This window comes from Zootoca vivipara, chromosome 6 (genome assembly GCF_963506605.1).
Source record: "Zootoca vivipara chromosome 6, rZooViv1.1, whole genome shotgun sequence".
NCBI lineage: Eukaryota > Metazoa > Chordata > Lepidosauria > Squamata > Lacertidae > Zootoca > Zootoca vivipara.
This window is the reverse complement of record NC_083281.1, coordinates 5,219,755-5,241,633: the sequence shown is the minus strand read 5'-3', so window position 1 is coordinate 5,241,633 and position 21,879 is coordinate 5,219,755. Positions and strand designations below refer to the sequence as shown.

Genomic DNA, 21,879 nt, shown 5'->3' with positions numbered 1-21,879 from the left:
GGGAAATACCAGGCGAATTCAGTCTGCCTTAAAGCATCCTGGATTATTTCAACCAAAAGGCTAAAACTAGCCTATCTAAGCTTCCCTTTTTAAGCTGCAAAGGAATGGCACTCTGCTGAACTCACAAACATGAGGAAGGACGATACCTAATAAATATTTCCTTTCCTAGCATCTTTTCACATCCCTACAATTATGATATCGGCAGGTTGGGATGCGACCATTGCCGCTTACTCTTTGGAGCAATGAATCAGTTTAGGGACAGAACATCATTTTACGTAGTGGGTGCAGATGTTTTTCTGGGCTGAGGGCCAGATTCACTTTCTGGGCAACTTCCCGAGGGCCAAACGCCAATGGAAAGCAGAGCGATGTAAATTTTTACAGAAGGCCACCGTCTACAAATAAACATCCTCTGCATCCTTCATCCAAGCGAGGAGAAAGCATGATCAGTGTTAAGAGTCACATTTGCAGCAAGACACAAGCACTTGAGGAGGGTGCAGGGCAGGGCAGACAAGGGGCGTGGCCTGTGGAAAGGGGTGTGTCCAGGCAAAGGGGGAGTGGCATCAGGAGAGTACCAAGGGCCAGAAAGTTTTGGAGGGCCACATTCAGCCACCAAGACACCGTAACCCAAATTTCCACGGTGGTACTGAAGGATCAAAAAGTTTCCACCCACGTTTGGACACAGCCAGGTACCATTTTGAATCAAGATGGCAGATGGGAGCCTTTCAAAACTGCGCCAAACTTAGCCATATTTTCTCCGATGGCCCTTTCTGATCTTGAGATATCCTGGCCAAACTTTGCATGACAGTTCCTGGGATCGAGGAGCGGAAGTTCGCCTGTGTTTTGGAGGCCCTTTATGAATAGAGGGGGGGCTGACCGAACCTTTCAAAACTGCAGAGGTTTTTTTCGCCGTTAGAATTCCAGAGCAAAAGCAACTGCTGGCGTTATCTGCGGGGGGAGAAAATAAGAAATAAAAACCCGACTCTTTCGTCTGTTTTTCCTCGTTGTTGTTTCCTCCAACGTAGGCTTTATAATTAAATAAATAAATGAAGGGTATTCAAGGCAGTTTTTTCACTTCACAGTGGAGAGACCCTTCCTGCTTCTCACCAGAACACATCAATGGGGCGCCCGGGGTGCGGTGTATCGGAATCACGAGGAAGGCAACGCTTTGTTAACGAAATCCCTTCTCCTCCCTGAGAGGCAGAAGGAAGGGAAAGAGGAGAGAAAAGCTGTTGGTCTGCCTCTCCCTTTTGTGGAACACCCCGTCGCCCCAACACACACACAAGTTTCTGTGGCATATATATATATATATATATATATATATATATATATATATATATATATATATATCCCGCTTCCCCACAACCTGTAAACAAACATTTTTCTGCGGGGAGGGGGAGGAGAAAGAATACATTTATAAATTAGACATATTAAAATATGAAATTGGGGGAGGGAGGGAGAGAAATGAAATAGGAAATAGGTAACAAGATGGCAGAGAGTCAGTGGAGAGAAAGTTTCCTAAATGTTGCAAGAAAGCATCCCTTAAATAAAAAAAAAGGAAAAAGGGGTATTATGAACAGGTGAGAGTGCTTCATGGGCAGCTAAGTGGGTCAAATTTCACTTCCCCCTGTTTTTTACAGAGGCTGCCCTGGCGGATGGGGGTGGGGTGGGAAAACATATCCCAGTGTAAACCCAGAGGCATTTATTTGGGTGCAATGCAGTGGAAACACAAAAAACCGATTTCTTAAAAGTTCCAGGAACCGGAGAATTCTGGGACTTTTAGAGGCAGCTCATACCTGGGTGACCTGAGGAAACAGGCCAGGTACCACTGCGTTATTTATCTCAGGGATGGAGACATGTCTGTTTTCCTAAGATCTTCTCTATGGTCTATACCGGAATGCCAAGAAATTTGAATGGGGGGGGGTGTCGTTACCCCCTCCCCCCCCCCCGCACTGTCGAAGGCTCCTTCCCAACACGTGCAAAGGAAATTATGCAACCCTACAGCAGCACCTCTGGGTTGTATCCAGAGCACTCATAGGAAGAAAACTGCACCCCTGAGAGCTGTGGGCGGGCTTGTCTGGGGAAGGTCCAGATTGGACTGGCATGAACTGAAGGAAGCAAAAGTGGGGTGGTGGGCAGAGAGAGAGAGAAGAGGAAGCAGAAGACATAACGGCCGACGGAATGGGTGGCCCTACCTCAGCTGCAAAATGCTACACCAAAGGAAAACTGCACGCCAGAGCAGCACGGCTGGTGATCAAGCCACCAGTCCTCATTGAGGCCTCGTAGTCAAGGCGGTCACAGGGGCAGCCGATGGAATAGCGGTGACCCGGGATGACTTGGGTGGTATTAGATAACCGTTGCACAACTCACTTATTGGAGTTCTCCGGCAGCTGCGTCTTCGCCAACTCCTGTGAATCTTCAAAGTAGGCATGGATGCACATTTGAGTCTCACTTGACCTGCTGCCACAACGCACTGTGCTCTGTTTGCTGGGTCCGCAACCACAAGCCCCACATTTAGTAATAAACGAGCCCTCTCTAGCTCTCTTAACCTGCCGCCTGCCTCTCTGATCAGAGCCGGCACGACACTTATGCAAGACTCTCCCCTGCCTTTCGCACGGCAGGTGCGAACTGTGCAACAACCACGATTGCTGCCACCAGCTTCAGTGGAGGCCAACGAAGCGATGATTAGAGCCTGCAATGCACGGCTGCCAACCGCCACTCGGAAACTGCCTTCATGGAAATGTGGGGTGGTGTCTGTGTGGGTGGGTGGGTGTGGGGGGGAAACCAAGGTTTGTGCAGAGAGACAGACACAGGAGTTTGGAAGAAAAGTCCCTAGCCGCATGACCAAGAAATTAGTGAATGGGTGGATGCTCGAAGGGTGGGGCAAAATTAGGTTAAGGGTATGAATGCTGCCACGAACCACCATCGCCCTGCACCACAAATTGAAAATGATAGGGAAAGGGATATACCATATTACCAGCAACGGGGGGGGGGGGGAACTTCCCCATGGCTGAGGTGGAAGAGAGGGGTTGAGAAAAATGGAGGAAGAAGGAGACAAGGAGGTTTGAATGGCACAGAGTCCGCCCCCATCGCCCTCGTATTATTTTGCCTGCTGGCCGAACCAGGCAAGGTGGGGGGGGGGGGCGGGCGGGCGGGCACAGTCACTTTTCATGCTCTCTCTCACGCACAGAACGCATGTATACCTCCCTCCCCGGAGTCTCAGTTTGGCACTCCAACCGGCAGCCCTGTGCTCCTGCCGCTACCCGACCGCCTCTCTTCCGGCAAAAGCAAACGCGCAGATTTTTGCTGGCTTTCGGAAGCCTGGCCTCCTGATCACCACGGCGAATGTCAACCCCTGGAGTGCCCCGCCCCACCCCCCGCACCTGAGAGCTGTGCAGTTTTGGCAACAGGGCCAAGGAGCCTTCTTCCGTTCTGCCCCTCCACATCCTCCCCAACCCGTCACCCGGCCCGTCTGCATCCCCGGAAGCCGATGCATCCTCGGAAGGCCCCGACGTGTGGATTACCGTCTTCGTAATGCAGGATGCTGCTGGAGGGGATGAAGTTTCTCCCTCTGCCCAGAAGGCGGGTCCCGATAAGAGGGTGCCTTTAAAAAAGCCTGGGGCGGCGTGCTTGCCTAGGGACAAAAGCGGGAGCAGGGTGACGATTCCACCCACCCTATGGCAAACCAGGATGCGGCTGCAAGGTTTGGCAAAAAGGAACGTCCCCCGCTGCTACTGGAAACAAAACTAAACAGAGGTGCCACCACAACTGAAGGAAAGTGCCCAACCCAGCTTGCTCTGCACCTTTGTGACCAGTTGTGTCCCACGTCCGCTCGCGCCGTGCGTGAAAGCTTTCCGCCCCACCAATACAGCTCCTTCTCTAAAAGTGCTCCTGGCAACCCTCTCTTATCTCTGCGGCCTCCCACATTGCACCGGGAGGTTGAGATGCTGGCTATCCAGCTTGCCCAGGGGAGGGTTGTTGGGGAGGAAGACTTTGTCTACACCCTGCATGGCTTTGCCCCCCATCTACAACGGCCCCATGGGGGTCACGGGTTCACCTCCTCCATCAGCTTTCTCTCTCTTTTGCAAAGCTGTGTGAGAGAGCACGACAGAGGCGTTTGGTTTCACCAGAGGGACGTCGAGCACAGGGGCAGAAAGAGCAGTGGGTGCCCCCTCTGCCCCCCTGCGATTTGGAAAGGCGAGGACCGGACGGCTCTTGACCGGCACTCATGGCCCTGGGGGAGAGTGGGGGGGAAGGAAGGGTGACGATAGGCTGACCCATCTCCGTGCCCCCTCCCCAAAGGGAAATTCCATCCAGTTCTGCCAGCTTTCGTCCTTCAGCGGACCCCTACACAGAGGCTTCAGTCACTGAGACAAGGACTCCGAGTGGCCCCTGGGAGCTGGGCAGGCCTGCTGAGTGGCCAGGAAGCTATTTACATCTCCAATGCCGAGGAGGCTGAAATCCGGGACCGATAAGGACACTTGAGCGGGGGCCACCAACGTCTCTGGATCCCTGTCCAGTCCCACGTGGCCGGAAATTAAAGGCAGCCCCTCCGCGACATTCCCAGGGAGCGTGAAGTCCACGGCGAGGGCGTTCCCCGAGCACCGCAGCGGCTCCTGCTTGCCGGCTGCGGCCACCTGGTAGAAGCCGGCTTCGGGGGTGTTTGGCGGGTGCTGCAGGAAAGCGGGCGCACGGCTGCCGGCAGCGGCTTCCTCAGCGGGGTCGAAGGAACAGTTTGTTTCTGAAGGGGTGCTGTACTCATAGCCGTGGCCCGACTCACTCGTGCTGCCCAAACTGCACGCTGCACTCTCGATGCTCAAAGGTTCTGGAGGGGGGGCACACAAAAAACTGGTTCACACATCACAGGTACTTGATTTCAACTACTGCACACTCTAAAAACGGGAGTAACCAACACAGGGCCTTTTTGGTGGTGGTGCCCCCGCTAGGGAATGCCGTCCCACCTAGCAAGATTGCTATTTCGGGAGGAATTTTAAAGCTTTCCTGTTTAACCCAGGCACCCGGTGGCTGGAGAATACGTTTAGAGAATACTGGAAAATGTTTACTGAATATATGGGGGGAAATTGTGTACACCTGAAAATGTTGGCAGCATTAAGATAAATACAACAGTGTAAATAAGTTTGGATGGATGTAGTAATGGAATACTGAATGGGTTAGTCCAGGCATCCCCAACCTGCACCCCTCCAGATGTTTTACCCTACAACTCCCATGATCCCTAGCTAACAGGACCAGTGGTCAGGGATGATGGGAATTGTAGTCCAAAACATCTGGAGGGCCGAAGGTTGGGGAAGCCTGGTTTAGTCTATGTAAAATATGCAGGGATTTATGATATGCAGAATTCCATGGAAAGAGAAGAAGGGAAGTCATTGATATTTTAAGGATGTTTAAATGGGTATTCTAAATTGTAAAACAGAAAATTTAATAAAAAATTACACACACACACACATACACACACAAATAATACTATTTTCCTGGTAACCCCAAGATCTCCGGATGGAATAAAGCTCTTAATCAAATCTGCTTTCCGAACATTTTCATCATGGTTTTTTTTTTTAGAGAACTTCTAAATGCTTTAAAACTTTTTTTTTGTTTCATTTTCAAAGAGTGAGTTGGTTTGCTGCCCCCGGGCTCTTTGGGGAAGAAGGTTGGGGTTGGAAATTCAATAAATAAACAATTTTTGGGCTGGTGGACCCTGTGGAATTTCTCAGAAACCTGCCTCTGGAAGATTCCTCTGAAGTTCTCCTCAGCAATTTTTGAGAAGGATTTTCTCCCTGCCCAGACATTTCCAGGGCCACCACTCCTAGCAGCCAGCATCGTCAATGTTGGGGGATGATGGGACTGCAGTGTTGATTTTGTTGAATTTCATTAAAAAGAGCTCAAAATCTTCTCTTTTTTGGGGTGGGTGGGTGGGAGGAGCTCAACCACTTTGCCCCAAAAAGAAAAAGAAAAAAGCTCAACAACTTTTGCCCAGGGTTTCACTTTTTGAAACATGGCATCCCTGCTTATACAAAACGTTCTAATTAATTTTTATACATTCCCCAAATCATTTTTTGGGAGGCAGTGGAAGACAGGAGTGCCTGGTGTGCTATGGTCCATGGGGCCACGAAGAGTCGGACACGACTAAACGACTAAACAATAACAACAACAACAAAATCATTTTTATTTCAGCAAGCATTTCAAGTTACAGTGGAACCTCTACTTACGAATTTAATCTGTTCCGGATGCACATTCGTATGTAGAAACATTTGTAAGTCGAAACACGGTTTCCCATACGAATGCATTGGGAACGGATTAATTCGTTCGGGAGCCTCACCTCCCTCGCTGCCCTGCGCTCACTGCCACCGCTGGATCGAGCCCTCGCTGCTGCTGCGAGGCTGGCCTTCTGCCAGCCTCACGGGATCGGGGCCTCGCCACTACCAGTGGGATGAAGTAGAGTCATTCGTAAGTAGAGGTGCCACTGTAGATTCTGATTTTATAGCTTTACTAAAGGCTCTCGCTTGCTCTGCTCACCAACCCAACTACCCACCAACGCCGCTCCCTTTTATACATTACCAACCCCCCAGCTTTCCCCAAAACAATAACCCCTTTTAAGAGTGGGGGGTGCTTTACGGAAGTCTTCGGCAAATGACTCTCTGAAGCGCTACTCGATGCAAACCGTAGCGTTAAGGCAACGTGTCATTTTGGGGGGTGAAACTCAACTTCAGAAAATTTATTCAGTGGGGGATCTTAAAATATATGTTTCTGGGTGAGAAATTCAAACCTGCTGTTATTTTTGTGACTGGATAACATTTAGCTTGGTAAGTCTGTTTGATGAAGAAGCGTATGAACTGCTTTCGGAAAACAAAAAAAACCCACTCAATCAATTTTACTTTCTGAAAATGTCAGGTAATGCTAAATAATATTAATATTATTATTAATATGTAATATTAATATATAGTTTAACCATATATTAATATAGTTTGTTATGGCTAATAACAATATAGTTTAACTACAAATACTTGTACCCTTCCCCACCCTTCTGAGTAATACCTCCCCACCCCCCCATCTGACTATATATAAGCGTCTGGGGACCTCTGCTTCAGTGTATCTGAAGAAGTGTGCATGCACACGAAAGCTCATACCTATGACAAACTTAGTTGGTCTCTAAGGTGCTGCTGGAAGGAATTTTTAAATTTTGTTACAAATACTTAGCAGTTGTTTTCTATGCAATTTTACACTTAATTTGCTTACCCAGCAAAACTGATTTATAGTAACTGAACCAAAATATCTTTTGAATTCCCAAAGTCATGTTAGAACATTTTCGCCCCCCTCATTTTTGGAATCCGAAAGCTGAAAATTCCAACATGTTCTACTGTAGGGTGATGACAGCGTTACAATTTCATGATACAGTAGTACCTCGTTTTGCGACTGGGATCCGTTCTGGAGCCCCGGTCACTGGCCGAAAAGGATGCTGGACAAAGTGCTGCGTCTGTGTACGCTCGCAGAGCGGTTTGCGCTTCTGCGCAAAGCGCGATTTAGCACTTTTGCGCATGCACGAGCAGCGAACCTGGAAATAACTCGTTCTGGTACTTCCGGTTTTGCTGCAGACATTTGATGGAACGGGTGCTCGACGAGGTACCACTGTACAGCAAGAATACTTGATATAACAAGAGAGTGATTTGTCATTTTTGCCAGTACTGTACTGCTGAGCTACTTGTACACTGCTTAGACTACTGTAATTAATTGGCAACGTACGTTGTAGTAAATAACAAAAAAACGTGCTTTTCCAGGACTCAAGAGTTTTGAAAGCCGAACAAGGGCAATTCCGACCAGCCTACCTGTGCTTTCGATTGCCAGGTGATCTGGGTTGAAACGAGAGTCAAGGCATCCAGTGGCCGATGGGATGGGTGGGGAACTTCGCGAACGACTGGCACTTTCTACTTCGCCACCATCCAAAAAATTATCCACGTAATCCCTACAGGTTGGAGGGAAGCAAAACAAAACACATTTGTAGATTATGTCTACACTCTGCATTAACCGATTACTTGGGGGTGGGGGGTGGAGTGGTTATCAAGGGGCATCCATGCTCCACATTTTCAGGCCTACACATTTGGAATTACAAGCAGTGACAAACAAACAAACAAACAAACAAACAAACACACACACACACACACACACTCTAAGAATAGTGCCTGCATGTTTTGCATTCTATATCAGGTTCTACAAATCCTAGAAACTCTTTTTTTTTTAAAGAACGGAAATATTGGGCAGGGGTTGCCCTCCTGCAGAGTGGGGAGCAGGCAGGAGTGCCAACTTTACCCCGCGACCGTGCAGCGTGTGTGGCACAGGAAGAAGCAAATATCACCCGTGTCAAAGCAATGATTTTTCAACATCAAATTTGTTGGACTGGTCATGTTGTGCAGATGCCTGATTATCGGCTTCCAAAGCAACTACTCTATTCCAAACTTAAAAATGGAAAGCGTAATGCTGGTGGTCAACAAAAGAGGTTTGAAGACTCTCTCAAGGCACATCTTTAAAAATGTAGTATAAACACCGACAACTGGGAAACACTGGCCTGCGAGCGCTCCAGTTGGAGAACAGCCTTTACCAAAGGTGTCACGGGCTTTGAAGATGCTTGAACTCAGGACGAAAGGGATAAATGTGCTAAGAGGAAGGCACGCTTGACAAACCCTCACCGGGATCAACTCCTGCCTGGAAACCTGTGTCCCCACTGGGGAAGGATGTGTGGGTCCAGAATTGGCCTCCACAGTCACTTACGGACACACTTGTAAAACTGTGTTTACGTAAGACAATCTTACTCGGCTACGAGTGATCGCCAAAGAAGATGGCCCTGGCGCCGAAATCTGTGGGTGCCCGGCCTCTTCATGGGGAATTTCGTGGGTGCTCTGGCACCTAGGGCCCGGGGGAGTTGGAACCCAGGGGAGCAGCTGTTCCTTCCTTGCATTCACACGTCAGGTTTAAGAAATGCTGGACACTCTTTGAAAAAGAAAAATGGGAATGGGAAGGGTGCATTCTAGGGGAAAGCAACTGAAAGCAACTGTCCATAGTTTGCTTCCCCTTTACCCACACCCTCTAACAACCCACTGACATTCTTTGGTACCAGGTTCCAGCTGGGGGGCCTTTGGGATTCCTGGAGGGGGGGGGAGGCAAATCAGGTCCCTGGAAAACTGGAGGTGGCCTTGCCTCAGCCGTAAAGAGCGCACCTCACAAACTGCTCACCACTATGCACTGCCCTGTGGCCTAGAGTCACAAGGCAGAGTTACATGGCTGAAGCTGGAAGCTAGGCTCGCAGGGGAGAGGGCCAGCTGAGGTCCTTTCACCAGGTGTGTAAGCAGGAGAGAAGAATCAGGGTTGGCTAGGAGCCACGGCGCATGGTGGAGCTGCTCTACGGATGCAAGAGAACCTCAGCTTCCGAAGCAGGACTGGGAAGCGGCCCCTGGCCCAGCCCAAAGCCCAGGTCTCTCTTCGGAGATCTTGCCTCCCAGTGGTCAAGAGTGGGAGGAGCACCCAGCTGTCTAGGTTAAAAAAAAAAAGGTAAAGGACCCCTGGACGGTTAAGTCCAGACAAAGGCGGCCATGGGGTTGCTGTGCTCATCTCGCTTTCAGGCTGAGGGAGCTGGCATTTGCCCACAGACAGCCTTCCGGCTCATGGAGCCAGCAGGACTAAACAGCTTCTGGCGCAACGGGACACTGTGATGGAAACGCCGTTTACCTTCCCGCTGCAGCGGTACCTATTTATCTACTCGCACTGGTATGCTTTCGAACTGCTGGGTTGGCAGGAGCTGGGACAGAGCAACGGGAGCTCACCCCGTCGCGGGGATTTGAACCGCCGACCATCTGACTGGCAAGCCCAAGAGGCTCAGTGGTTTAGAACACAGCGCCACCCGCGTCCCAGTTGTCCAGGGTGTGTGAGTTGCTCCTCCTGCTAAAGTTAAATGCTTCCAGATTAAATCTGGGCACCTGCCAGTTTCCCTCTCGCACTTCCGAATCTCCCTCTCCCTTCCTTCTCCTTCCTAGTCTTTCCCTCCCTTCTGCTTCCTAGTGTTCCTCTCCCCCCGTCTTCCCCTCTCTTCTGTTTCCTGGTCTTCAGCTCCCTCCTTTGTTCCAGCTCTCCTTCTCCAACTCAAGCCCCTGGCCTGCGATACACCCGGTGCAGTGGACCCGGGCCCCAGTGCTCCATCCAGCTCTGGGGAGCCACATGTTGCTCCAGGGTGGGGGTGGGACATACTTCTTCCTTCCAAACCGCGTCTGCTGGGTGAAGTAGTCGTAGCGCTCCGATTTCTTCCACATGTAATAGTACTCCACACATTCGCCAACTGACCGGGTGCGGACCTGCAGGCAAAGAGGAGGAGAGGGAAAAGTTAGGACAAGTCATGACTTCTGGAACACCTCTCAGGAGTGACATTTGTGTAGGGATTGCCGTACGTCTGGGATTTCAAAGGCAGAAGTTGACGTCCAGGGAGAAATTCCCGGAAGGTGGCAAGTAAACTGAGAAATCGCAGGGTTTTTTTTGGTGTTTTGGTTTTACAAAAAAAGCTCACCAACTTTGGGGGTGTCCTGGTTTTTAAAAACTTTTTAAAATATGGCAACCCCACACTTGTGTGAACAGAGCACATGTCCCAGAATTGTCTGGGAAGCCCTAGGCTTACATAACATGGGGGGGGGGGGCGGAGGAAGGGGCAGGATGCCTGAGAGATTAATTATCAGTGTGCAAAGGGTTCTCTCCAACACAAAAGAATACTACTTAACGTTTCTGTAGCACGCAGGTTAGCAATATTTTTAGGCCCATGGGCCCACCTGACTTTGGGCGGGGGGGGGGGCATGGAAGCCATCCATAGGGTTGCCAGTTCAGGAGCATCCCAGCCCCTGAGATTTCGGGGCCCAAACTTGAGACCCAAGTTCCTACTGGGCTGAACCTTGCAAGCTGCACACAGTCTTCTTAATTAAGCAAAAATGCAAAAGAATAAAGACATTCCTGCCCACCTGAAGGAAGACTCTGGGTCAGCCCTGGAGGTCTTGAGACCCCACCCACCCACCCTTCCCTCCCTGAGAGACAGAAATAGAGAAAGCTCATACAGTCGTACTTTGGATCCCAAACGCCTTGGTACTTGGACGGTTTTTGAACGTTCTTTTGGAACCCAAACGTCCGACGGGTCTTCCGATCGGCTGCAGGAGTTTCCTGTAGCCAATCAGAAGCCGTGCTTTGGTTTCCGAACATTTTGGAAGTCAAACGGACTTCCGGAACGGATTCCGTTCGACTTCCGAGGTACATGCATACTTTATTTTCTAATTCTAATTCTAATTTTCTAATTCTAATTCTAAGGGATCTGGGTGCGAGACCCAGTACAATGACTCCAAGCCTTGAAAAGCACATCGAGCTAGAAGCAGAAGTTTCAAACCACGTCTGTCTCCCAGACCTCCTCCTCCTCCAGCTCTATGGGCATTTTTAAGGGTTCTTCCTCTATTCCCGGGCTTCACTTGTGATTGCAGGGAGACCTCCTGTCCCGGGCGACATACACACAATGGCTAAACACCTTGTTTGCTTGGATAAGGTGGAAGTTCTTTCCGTGGACCCGGAACCCGTGTTCAAAATTCCTGCATTCCTCTTCGCTCCAGGCACAAAGCTCATCTGTAGCGGAGGCAACGGGGGGAATTATTTGCTGAAAGTTTGCAGAACTTCTCCAAAAGATGTTTCCTCTGTGTAACCAAAGAGTACTCCCCACCCCATCTCGCTCCTTGGAAGAAGGGTGTGTTGATAATGTCTCACTTGGGAAAGTCAACAGGGCTGGGGAGGCGGATTATTCCCTACCCCCCGGAATCTCTCACCTCGAATGACCTTCACGTTGAACCGGAGTCTCCGCAGCGCCTCTTCGGCGTTGAAGTTGCACTTCACCAGTTCGTACAGCGCCTATAGAGCAAAGGGAAACATGCCCAAGAGAAGTATGGGCCTAAATGAGAGCAGAGTAGCAGGGAAGAAGGATTTTAGAAGTGTATTTGGAGGGGGGAGGGGGGGAAGAAGCACACTAAGGCAGAGTGCCCTGTCCAGATCTTGTTTCAGAGGGGGACAATGAACATCAACCTGGAGGGTTCGGCTTACTGAGTTAGAACTGCTGAAAGAGGTTCAGGGTTCTGTTATTGTGTTTTTAATCTGTATTGTGTTTTTAATTACAGGTAGGTAGCCGTGTTGGTCTGCCGTAGTTGAAACAAAATAAAATAAAAAAATCCCTCCAGTAGCACCTTAGAGACCAACTAAGTTTGTCATTGGTATGAGCTTTTGTGTAAGTGTGCATGCCCACGAAAGCTCTAAGGTGCTACTGGAAGGAATTTTTTTATTGTGTTTTAAATATTTGGTTGGAAAAGACCCTGATGTTGGGAAAGATTGAGGGCACTAGGAGAAGGGGACGACAGAGGACGAGATGGTTGGACAGTGTTCTCGAAGCTACGAACATGAGTTTGACCAAACTGCGGGAGGCAGTGCAAGACAGGAGTGCCTGGCGTGTTATGGTCCATGGGGTCACGAAGAGTCGGACACGACTAAACGACCAAACAACAACAACAACAACAACAATATTTGGTTGGAAGCCATCCAGAGTGGCTGGGGAAACCCAGCCAGATGGGCGGGGTATAAATAATAACTTATTTATTCATCATTATCATTATTTGATTTGCAAGGCCCTGAACAACATAGGTCCAGGGGTACCTCAGTGCCAAACTGAATAAAATATTTGGGGGGTGGCAGGTAAGCCCCAGTCTGCATAATCGATCACAAAATGTGCACGCACGCAATTTTTAATGGCAATGCCCATCAACTTTTTAAAGCAGTTGCCTCCTACACCTGAACCCCTCTCTTCCAGCTCGATTGCCAAGATCCTCTGCAGAAGCATCGTTCCCCCGAGTAGGTAAGGCTCGTTGGGCAACGACAAGGAGCGGGGAACTTTAGCGTCATCGGTCCAGTCCTGTGGAACGCCCTTCCACTAGAGTTCCAGCAGGAACCTTCTGCGACAATTTTTAAACGCTTGCTGAAAACGTTTCTGTTCCACCAAGCCTATGCAGGTGATTAAGATTACATCCTTCCAAACAGTTAATAGATACCTGTTGTTACCTTGTTAATGGTTTTATGAACTTGGGTCCCCATCTGTTGTTGGACTACAACTCCCATCATCCCTCACCACTGGTCCTGCTAGCGAGGCATGATGGGAAAAGGACTGTCTCTACCTCTATCGTCTGGCCCCGACACTGAGGTCCTCCTCTGAGGGGCCTTCTGGCAGTTCCCTCCCTGTGAGAAGTGAGGTTACAGGGAACCAGGCAGAGGGCCTTCTCGGTGGTGACGCCCTCCCTGTGGAACGCCCTGCCATCAGATGTCAAGGAAATAAACAACTATCTGACTTTTTGAAAACACCTGAAGGGAGTTTTGTATCAGGACTCCTGATAACGTTTGACATTTTTATTATGCCCAGAGTGGCTGGGGAAACCCAACTGGATGGGCTGGGTATAAATAATAAAACCATTATTATTGTTAATTATTCATCCAACAACAGCTGGGGGCCCAAGTTCGGGAAACATTGCTTTACAGGATACTTTGGGGAAAGACGTGACTGTTTAAAGTGGCATGAAATGGCTTTAAACGTATAGAGCGCAGATGGGGCCTAAGAGGAGGAAAGAACGGAGCAGACTCAGGCAGAGAGGCGGCAGGCAGACTCTTCTGTGACGGCAAGGGCTGGGGCTCACAGGAGCTTTCAAGACGGATTTGTATCTCGGGGCACACTGCCATCGACCGGTGGCATCCTAGGATTACCTCATGTGCTGTTTGGGAATGAACACTGAACTCACTTGCTCATTGTCCTTGACCGTGTCCCCCTCTGCAAGGCTGGCGTTTGAGACTTCGTCCCACCTTCTCTTAATGGCTCGGTAAAGGAACTCTTCCACTTCCCTCTCGGGGAGGATGTTTGGATCCCAAAGAAGCTGGTCATCGTTTTCGTAGACTGGCAGAGAGAAAACATTGGAGGGTGGGTCTGAGATCAAGAGCCCCGAGCAAATACTTTGCCTTCCACTAAATCAGCTGGCGGTGGAGTGACACAGACTGTGGGCCGGGCACCCTCCCCCCCGAAGCCACACCAGAACTAAGTGGGTTGTGGCAACAGGCGGAACAGAAAGGCACATGTCTCCTGCACCAAGCCTGCTCGCCCACACGGAATCCCTGCTCGCCTGTGGTGACCAGGCGAGGAATCAAATGCGAAGGATGATTTTTTAATATAAATATTCCTTCTCTTAGAAAGAGGACGCTGGCATTTCCCAAGGAGCCAAATTCTACTCTCCCCGGTGCTCTTGGAACACACGCAGACGCCCGCACACACACACAAAACGCTGGCTGGGATGAAGATGAAGTCCGGAGCATGTCAGTGCCCAAAGGGTGACGTTTGCCTACCTTTTTCGCCATGCCTGTTCAGGTGGAGGAGAGGAACAGCTGCCTGGTATTGAGGACCAACCATGATCTCCTGTGAGCGAAATAATAACAAATAACAACAGCAGGATCATTCAATTGACAGTATCTGTGTGCCAATCTTTCCTCGCCTCTCCTGCTTCTGGGAGGTAAACTGGGAGGGGAGAACCTCTTCCATATCTATCTATCTATCTATCTATCTATCTATCTATCTATCTATCTATCTATCTATCTATCTATCTATCTATCTATCTATCTATCATTACATAGCAATCAACAAGTATTTTTATAAACAAACAAATAAACAGGACAACAACAACAATTTATTATTTATACCCTGCCCATCTGGCTGGGTTTCCCCAGCCATTCTGGGCGGCTCCCAACAGAATATTAAAAACATGATAAAACATCAAACATTAAAAACTTCCCTAAACAGGGCTGCCTTCCGATGTCTTCTAAAAGTCAGGTATTTGTTTATTTCCTTGACATCTGATGGGAGGACGCCACTACTGAGAAGACCCTCTGCCTGGTTCTCTGTAACCTCACTTCTCGCAGGGAGGGAACCACCAGAAGGCCCTCGGAGGTGGACCTCAGAGTCCGGGATGGATGATGGGGGTGGAGACGCTCCTTCAGGTCTACTGGGCCGAGGCCGTTGAGGGCTTTAAAAGTCAGCACCAACACTTTGAATTGTGCTCGGAAACATACTGGGAGCCAAGGTAGGCCTTTCAGGACCGGTGTTATATGGTCTCGGCAGCCACTCCCAGTCACTAGTCTAGCTGCTGCATTCTGGATTAATTGTAGTTTCCGGGTCACCTCCAAAGGTAGCCCCACGTAGAGGACAATAGGCGAGACAACTCTTCCATTCCTCGCCAACCATTTTCCTGACTGCTTATTTATCCCTTCCTGAAGGAACGGAAGAAAACTGTGAATGCCGTGAGAGAGGACCCACCACAAACCTTGGGAACACAAAGATGGGCAAGGTTTCTAGGAAGTGTTTTAAGTACGATTGGAAGCCAGCAAGGGATCAAAGACCTGTCCTGAAAAACCTAGTCCTACTGAGATCAACCAGATCCTTTCAGCCTCCAAACTGCTTGGTGGAAAAGTTGGTTGAAGATGGGAGAAGGGCCAGCCCCTATATAGATTAAGGTTCAGCAGATCTGCAAAACCTAACAGAGCTGTGAAATCGTTTGCCCCAATAAAAGACAGAGCCTAATGGGGATTTGGCTAACAACACTCCTGAGTGTTTCAATACTGGCCAAAGAACAGGTGAAAGAAACTTCTCTTAGAATTCCTCTTAGCCAGGGCCCCCTCCCTGTTTCCCACCTGTCCCAACGGGGGGGGGGGGACCTGCCACCGGACCCAAAGGCCTACCTTCTTGCATTCGTTGGCAGGAATGGCGTCTTCTTCTGAGTCCTCGGCCGAGAAGGAAGCACACGGGGAGGAGCAGCGGCCTTTGCCTCCGTCAGCGAGGAAGTTTGCTTTTTTTTCCGGAAAGGGAGGAAGGTGAAGAGACAAGCTCAATGCCTGGAAGGCGTAAGGAGCACGAGAGAGGGGCCCTGTGTCCGGAGCAGGCCAGACGCCCGTCAATTCCAGTGTCCTCTTTGCCACAGGGGTCTACTAGAAGCCCACAGGCAGCTGGCATCCGGAGAGCTGGTGAGGTGAACTGAGCCTTAGACCGTTAGGTCCAGTCGCGGACGACTCTGGGGTTGCGCGCTCATCTCGCTCTATAGGCCGAGGTAGCCGGCGTTTGCCCGCAGACACCTTCCAGGTCATGTGGCCAGCATGACAAAGCTGCTTTTGGCGAACCAGAGCAGCACATGGAAACGCCGTTTACTTTCCCGCTGGGGCGGTACCTATTTATCTACTTGCACTTTGACGTGCTTTCAAACTGCTAGGTGGGCAGGAGCAGGGACCAAGCAATGGGAGCTCACCCCGTCCTGGGGATTTGAACCGCCAACCTTCTGATCGGCAAGCCCTAGGCTCAGTGGTTTAGACCACAGCGCCACTCACATCCCTAGGGTTCAAATCCACTGCACTTGGACAGATGAAGCTCACTGGGGGACCGGTGAGGGGGGGCGCAGCCGCTGAATCTCTCAGCCTAGTCCGCTTTGCAGAGTGGTTGTGGGGATTAAACTGAGAGGAGTACCTGGGAATTTGAACAGGGGCTCAAATTCCCTCTAGGCCACATGAAGCTCACTGGGTGGGTGACGATGGGCTGGTCACTGCCTCTCAGTCTAAGCCTACCTCACAGGGCAATTGTGGGGATTAAGTGAGGAGGGGGAGAACCATGCCTGCCCCCTTGAGTTCCTTGGGAGGTAAAAAGTTGGGATATAAATATAACGAACGGATAAAGGAATGAATGAATTTGGGTGCAGACTGCCCCTGAATGTGGCATTTTCACTCAGCTTGATGGCTAGCTGCCACTCTTGTTGTTGCTGCTGTCGTTTCATGTGTTTATATGCTGCCTTTCTCCTCCTCCTCCTCCTCCTATTATTATTATTATTATTATTATTTCTCATGTTTATATCCTGCCTTTCTCCCAAGTTAGGATTTGAGGCGGCTCCCCCAGAGTTTCAAAGCATTGTTGTAAAATACAAAGAAATAGAAACAAAACCCGTTAGGAAAGAGTCAGCAATTAAATAATAATAATAATAATTTATTATTTATACCCCGCCCATCTGGCTGGGTTTCCCCAGCCACTCTAGGCAGCTTCCAACCGAATATTAAAAACAATAGAGCATCAAACATTAAAAACTTCCCTAAACAGGGCCGCCTTCAGTTGTCTTTTAAAAGTAAAATAGTTCCTTATTGCATTGACATCTGATGGGAGGGTGTTCCACAGGGCGGGCGCCGCCACTGAGAAGGCCCTCTGCCTGGTTCCCTGTAACCTCACTTCTTGCAGCGAGGGAACCACCAGAAGGCCCTCAATGCTGGACCTCAGCGTCCAGTGCAGTTTGACCCGTTGCCTTGCTTCTGCCCCGTCCTTGGAAACCCAACTCTCCAAACGACGACCCTGTAAAGAAGAGCTTTCCCCCAAACCGTGTGTCGCGACACTTTACAGTATGTCGGCTGCGGCGTGTAGCACAAATGCTCCCTGCGCTCCTCCCGGGTCTGGAAAGGGGGTTAGTTTAACTTCCAGGCTTAGCTAGTAAAACTGAATCACTGTGTCGCGAAATGATGCCTGTCTAAAAAGCACCAACAAGGAAGCGTTAGGAGAGCTCTGCTGTAAAAAGCCTAGCAAGGACTTGCCAAGCCCCTCCGGCCGCTATTGGGCCAGTCCAGTCATCCACCCTGACTGGCGGCCACCTGGTTGGGGCTGGTGGGAAGCCTTTTCTGCCTGCTGGAGATGTCCCTCAGTCCGACGCGTCTCCTTAAATATTTATACTGGACGGCGTCAGCCTTGGACTTCAATTTCTTTCAAGTATGGGTCGTTGTTCTTTCAATTTTTATTATCATCACGGAATCAGAGAATGGTAGAGTTGGAAGGGATCTCAAGGGTTGTGTAGATACAATCCTCTGCAATATATATATATATATATATATATATATATATATATATGTAATTATTAATAAGGGGCTGTTTTATATATCTGCATATTAGATTTTTGGTGCTGGCACCTAAATCTTTGCATTATTGTCTTAGGGTAATTTAAATGTTATTACACCAGCAATATCGCCTTGAATTATGCTTTGTTGCTTGTCTCTGGCATTTTGTATTGTTTTTATTTTGCTATGGCTGTATGCTAACGCAATAAAGGTTTGAATTGAATTGAATATACAGTCGTACCTTGGATTCTGAACGCCATGGAACTTGGGATGTTTTGGCTCCCGAACACCCGGAAGTGATTGTTCCAGTTTGTGAATGTTCTTTGGAACTTGAACGCCCGACAGGGCTACCGCGGTTTCCAGTTGGCTGCAGGAGCTTCCTGAAGCCCATCAGAAGCTGTGATTTGGTTTTCAAACGTTTTGGAAGTCGAACGGACTTACGGAACACATTTGGTTCGACTTCCGAGGTACCACTGTACAGGTCACTACACTGCATATCATTTTGAGATGCGTCATGGGAAGCAATTAATAAATGAAACTAATAATAATAATAATAATAATAATAATAATAAAATTCTTTCAGTAGCACCTTAAAGACCAACTAAGTTTTTATTTTGGTATGAGCTTTCGTGTGCATGCACACTTCTTCAGGTATCTGAAGAAGTGTGCATGCACACGAAAGCTCATACCAAAATAAAAACTTAGTTGGTCTTTAAGGTGCTACTGAAAGAATTTTTTTATTTTACTTCGACCCAGACCAACACGGCTACCTACCTGTAACCAATAATAATAATAATAATAATGATAATAATAATAATTCCTGTGGCGAGCTTTCAGTCCAATGATATGGCCAAGAGAAGCAAGGGAACCAGACAGAGGGCCTTCTCGGTAGTGGCACCCGCCCTGTGGAACGCCCTCCCAGCAGATGTCACGGCAATAAGCAATTATTTTACTTTTAGAAGACAACTGAAGGCGGCCCTGTTTAGGGGAGTTTTTAATGTTTGATGCTGTACTGTTTTTAATATTCGGTTGGAAGCCGCCCATAGTGGCTGGGGAAACCCAGCCAGATGGGCAAGGTACCGGTATAAATAAATTATTATTATTATTATTATTATTATTATTATTATTATTATTAGCAGGGGAAGGGTCCCAGCTGGCATTTCCTTTGCGCGTGTGTGAAATACGACTACCCCTTTGCTCCCTTTTTCTCGAGACATCTACACACTTCAGAGAAAACTTACATCCCATCTGGTTGGGGAAAAGGTCCGAGGCGTCGTGGGAGGTGACGGAAGGGGTCAGGTCGTCGGCTGAGGACTGTGTCTCCTCCTCCTCTTCCCCAGAAAGCAGGTCCTTCGCTATCTGCTCCTGACCGGAAAGAAGGAAGCAGGGGTTGTTGTTGTTTTTAATTTTTTTAATTTTATTTTGACAAAGAAATAATCAGAAATAAATAAGAAAAGAAATGCGCACCCCACCCCCGAGACCATTCCATTGTAACTATCCAACCTCCCCAAATTTCAACACCTCTTGCGATGCTTTGACCCCTTTCCGTTTTAAAGATACAAATTCTGCAAACACCCTCCGTATCTCCTCCAAATCATTTCTCCTGCGTATCCCCTGCTTTACCTTAATGGCACGTGTTAATTTATCATTAAGAGCTATATCCCACACACCTTTATGCCATCCTTCCATTTTATATTCACCTTGCCCCTTCCTCTTCCTAGCTATCATAATTTGTGCAGCTGTCAATAAATTTGTGAGCAAGTCCTTCGCTTCATAGCCTGCGAACCTTCCACCCCGTCGTAAACTGATAAATAATGGACTTCCGGTCAGCTTTAACTCAGGTTGTGTGTTCTTGTTTTTAATGCACACACAAACACACCATTATTATAAAAAAAATTCCTTCAGTAGCACCTTAAAGACCAACTAAGTTTTTATTTTGGTATGAGCTTTCGTGTGCATGCACACTTCTTCAGATACACTTTCACAGACTGGAAAGAGAAGTTGCTGAATTGGAACTCATTACCAAGCTTAAAACCATGGAGCCACCTGGGATGAAAAAAGACATCGGATTCTTATCTCATTATGCATGATCAAGCTTTCTTTAGCGCCTCAGCCCTTGTTTTTTTCCCCCCAGGACTAATTGCAGTCATCAGCAGTCGTTAACAGCCATCTACAGGTTTACCACTCCCATCAGCCCATCACCCATTCCCAACCCCCACCCTCTGTATATACATAAGGGACTGACTTCTGTTTCAAGTGTATCTGAAGAAGTGTGCATGCACACGAAAGCTCATACCAAAATAAAAACTTAGTTGGTCTTTAAGGTGCTACTGAAGGAATTTTTTTATTTTGCTTCGACTCAGACCAACACAGCTACCTACCTGTAACACCATTATTATATGATGGAAGCATTGTTTTAATATTCATAAGGATTGGGGTTATCGCCTTCAAGCCCCTAAATGGCTTTAGAAATCAGGCTTCCCCAACGTAGTGGCTTAGACAACAACTTCCCACTAGTCCCAGCTGGCATGGCCCTTTTAGAGAGAGAACACGGCCATTGGACTAGCAGCCATCGATACCCTTCCCCTCCTCCACGAATTTGTCTAATCTTCTTTTAAAGTTGGCTGCCTCCTGTGGCAGGGAGTTCCATAGTTTAACTGTGTGCTGAGTGAAGAAGGGCTTCCTTTTATCTGTCCTGAGCTTTCCAACACTCATCTGCGTGTCGACAGCTTCCCGGGAAAAGGTTTTCTCTATCAGCTCTCCCCTTGCACTGCATGATTCTATAGATCGTATTTCTTATATATATATTGCAAACTGCCCTGCAATCTTCGGATGAAGGGTGGTATGGAACTTTAATAAATAACGATAATGATGGTAATGATAATGATAATAAATATCATGCCACCTCTTAACTCGCCTTTTCCCTAAGCTAAAAAAAGTCCAAAACGCCGCACACTTTCTTCATTGGGGAGTCACCCCATACCCTTTCTATAAAGGGGAGGGGGCACCTCAAAGGGCATGTGGGTCCTTGTGCTTCTCCAGGGTTTGAAACTCCCCTTGTTCTAGGCACATTTTGCAACGGGAATTTCATTAGCGCAAACAGTTTCTGAGCTCTGGGCCTAAGATTTCAGATTAAAACTGCAGAGTGGAAGTAAAGGAGGACCCTTTTATGCCTCCCCGCTTCTAGCTTCTCTCTGAAGACCGGAGAAGAGACCCTCTTAAGAATATTAGGGAGGTGGGCAGGGAAAGGACTAGACCGTGTGAATAAAAAATAAACACAATGTTTTTGCTGCAGTTCATTCACTTTAAGCTTTGTATTCTTGTTATTAAAAAAAACCCGCGCCTTGTTGCGCCCACAACCTAGGTTTAAGGTGCCGTTTAGCTCCTAGCGTTCATATCTCAGTTTCTATCGCTGTGCTTCTCCCCCTTAAAGGTGACTCTCATGAGGACTAGAAGCAGGGGATGGCGGTTGGCAGGGAAAACAGGACTTACCTTGTCCAGGGTCATGTCTGGAAGGTTGGGTGAGGTATCGTTGCTCTCGCTGTCCTGCTCGGAGATGGGGTCAGAGGCTTCATAGCCGTAGAGTGCCAGCAATTCCTCGAACGGCATTTCAGAGTTCTGAACAGCGGGAGAACTTCGTCAGGAAGGGAAGGGGCTCCCCCCCCCCAGAGCTACGCTGGCCGAGCAGAGCATCAAGGGGGCAGGCTTGGCAGCTGAAACAGCCTGCATGTCATGGTAAACTTACATCCTTAAGATATCAATGACTTCCCTTCATCTCTTTCCATGGTTCATTTTACACATCACAAATCCCTGCATATTTTACAAAAACTACACCGTTCTGTATTCCATTACTGCATCCATCAAAACTTGCCTACACTG

The 21,879-nt window shown here is 48.5% G+C and overlaps 1 protein-coding gene across 3 annotated transcripts in view; it reads right to left on the bottom strand.

Moving 5' to 3' along the window:
* Positions 1-1,319: 1,319 nt before the first annotated feature.
* MIER2 (MIER family member 2) overlaps positions 1,320-21,879 on the bottom strand; it is a 30,344-nt gene continuing 9,784 nt past the window's right edge. For all 3 annotated transcript variants that reach the window (XM_035120740.2, XM_060275338.1, XM_035120741.2), the window contains 10 exons: positions 21,493-21,618; positions 19,242-19,365; positions 15,826-15,932; positions 14,440-14,509; positions 13,845-13,996; positions 11,841-11,922; positions 11,549-11,643; positions 10,243-10,346; positions 7,833-7,969; positions 1,320-4,822 (listed from right to left, as the gene is read on the bottom strand). In XM_035120740.2, the coding sequence (XP_034976631.1) occupies positions 4,362-4,822; positions 7,833-7,969; positions 10,243-10,346; positions 11,549-11,643; positions 11,841-11,922; positions 13,845-13,996; positions 14,440-14,509; positions 15,826-15,932; positions 19,242-19,365; positions 21,493-21,618 (1,458 nt within the window). In that variant the 3' untranslated portion in view covers positions 1,320-4,361. The remainder of the gene's footprint in view (positions 4,823-7,832; positions 7,970-10,242; positions 10,347-11,548; positions 11,644-11,840; positions 11,923-13,844; positions 13,997-14,439; positions 14,510-15,825; positions 15,933-19,241; positions 19,366-21,492; positions 21,619-21,879) is intronic.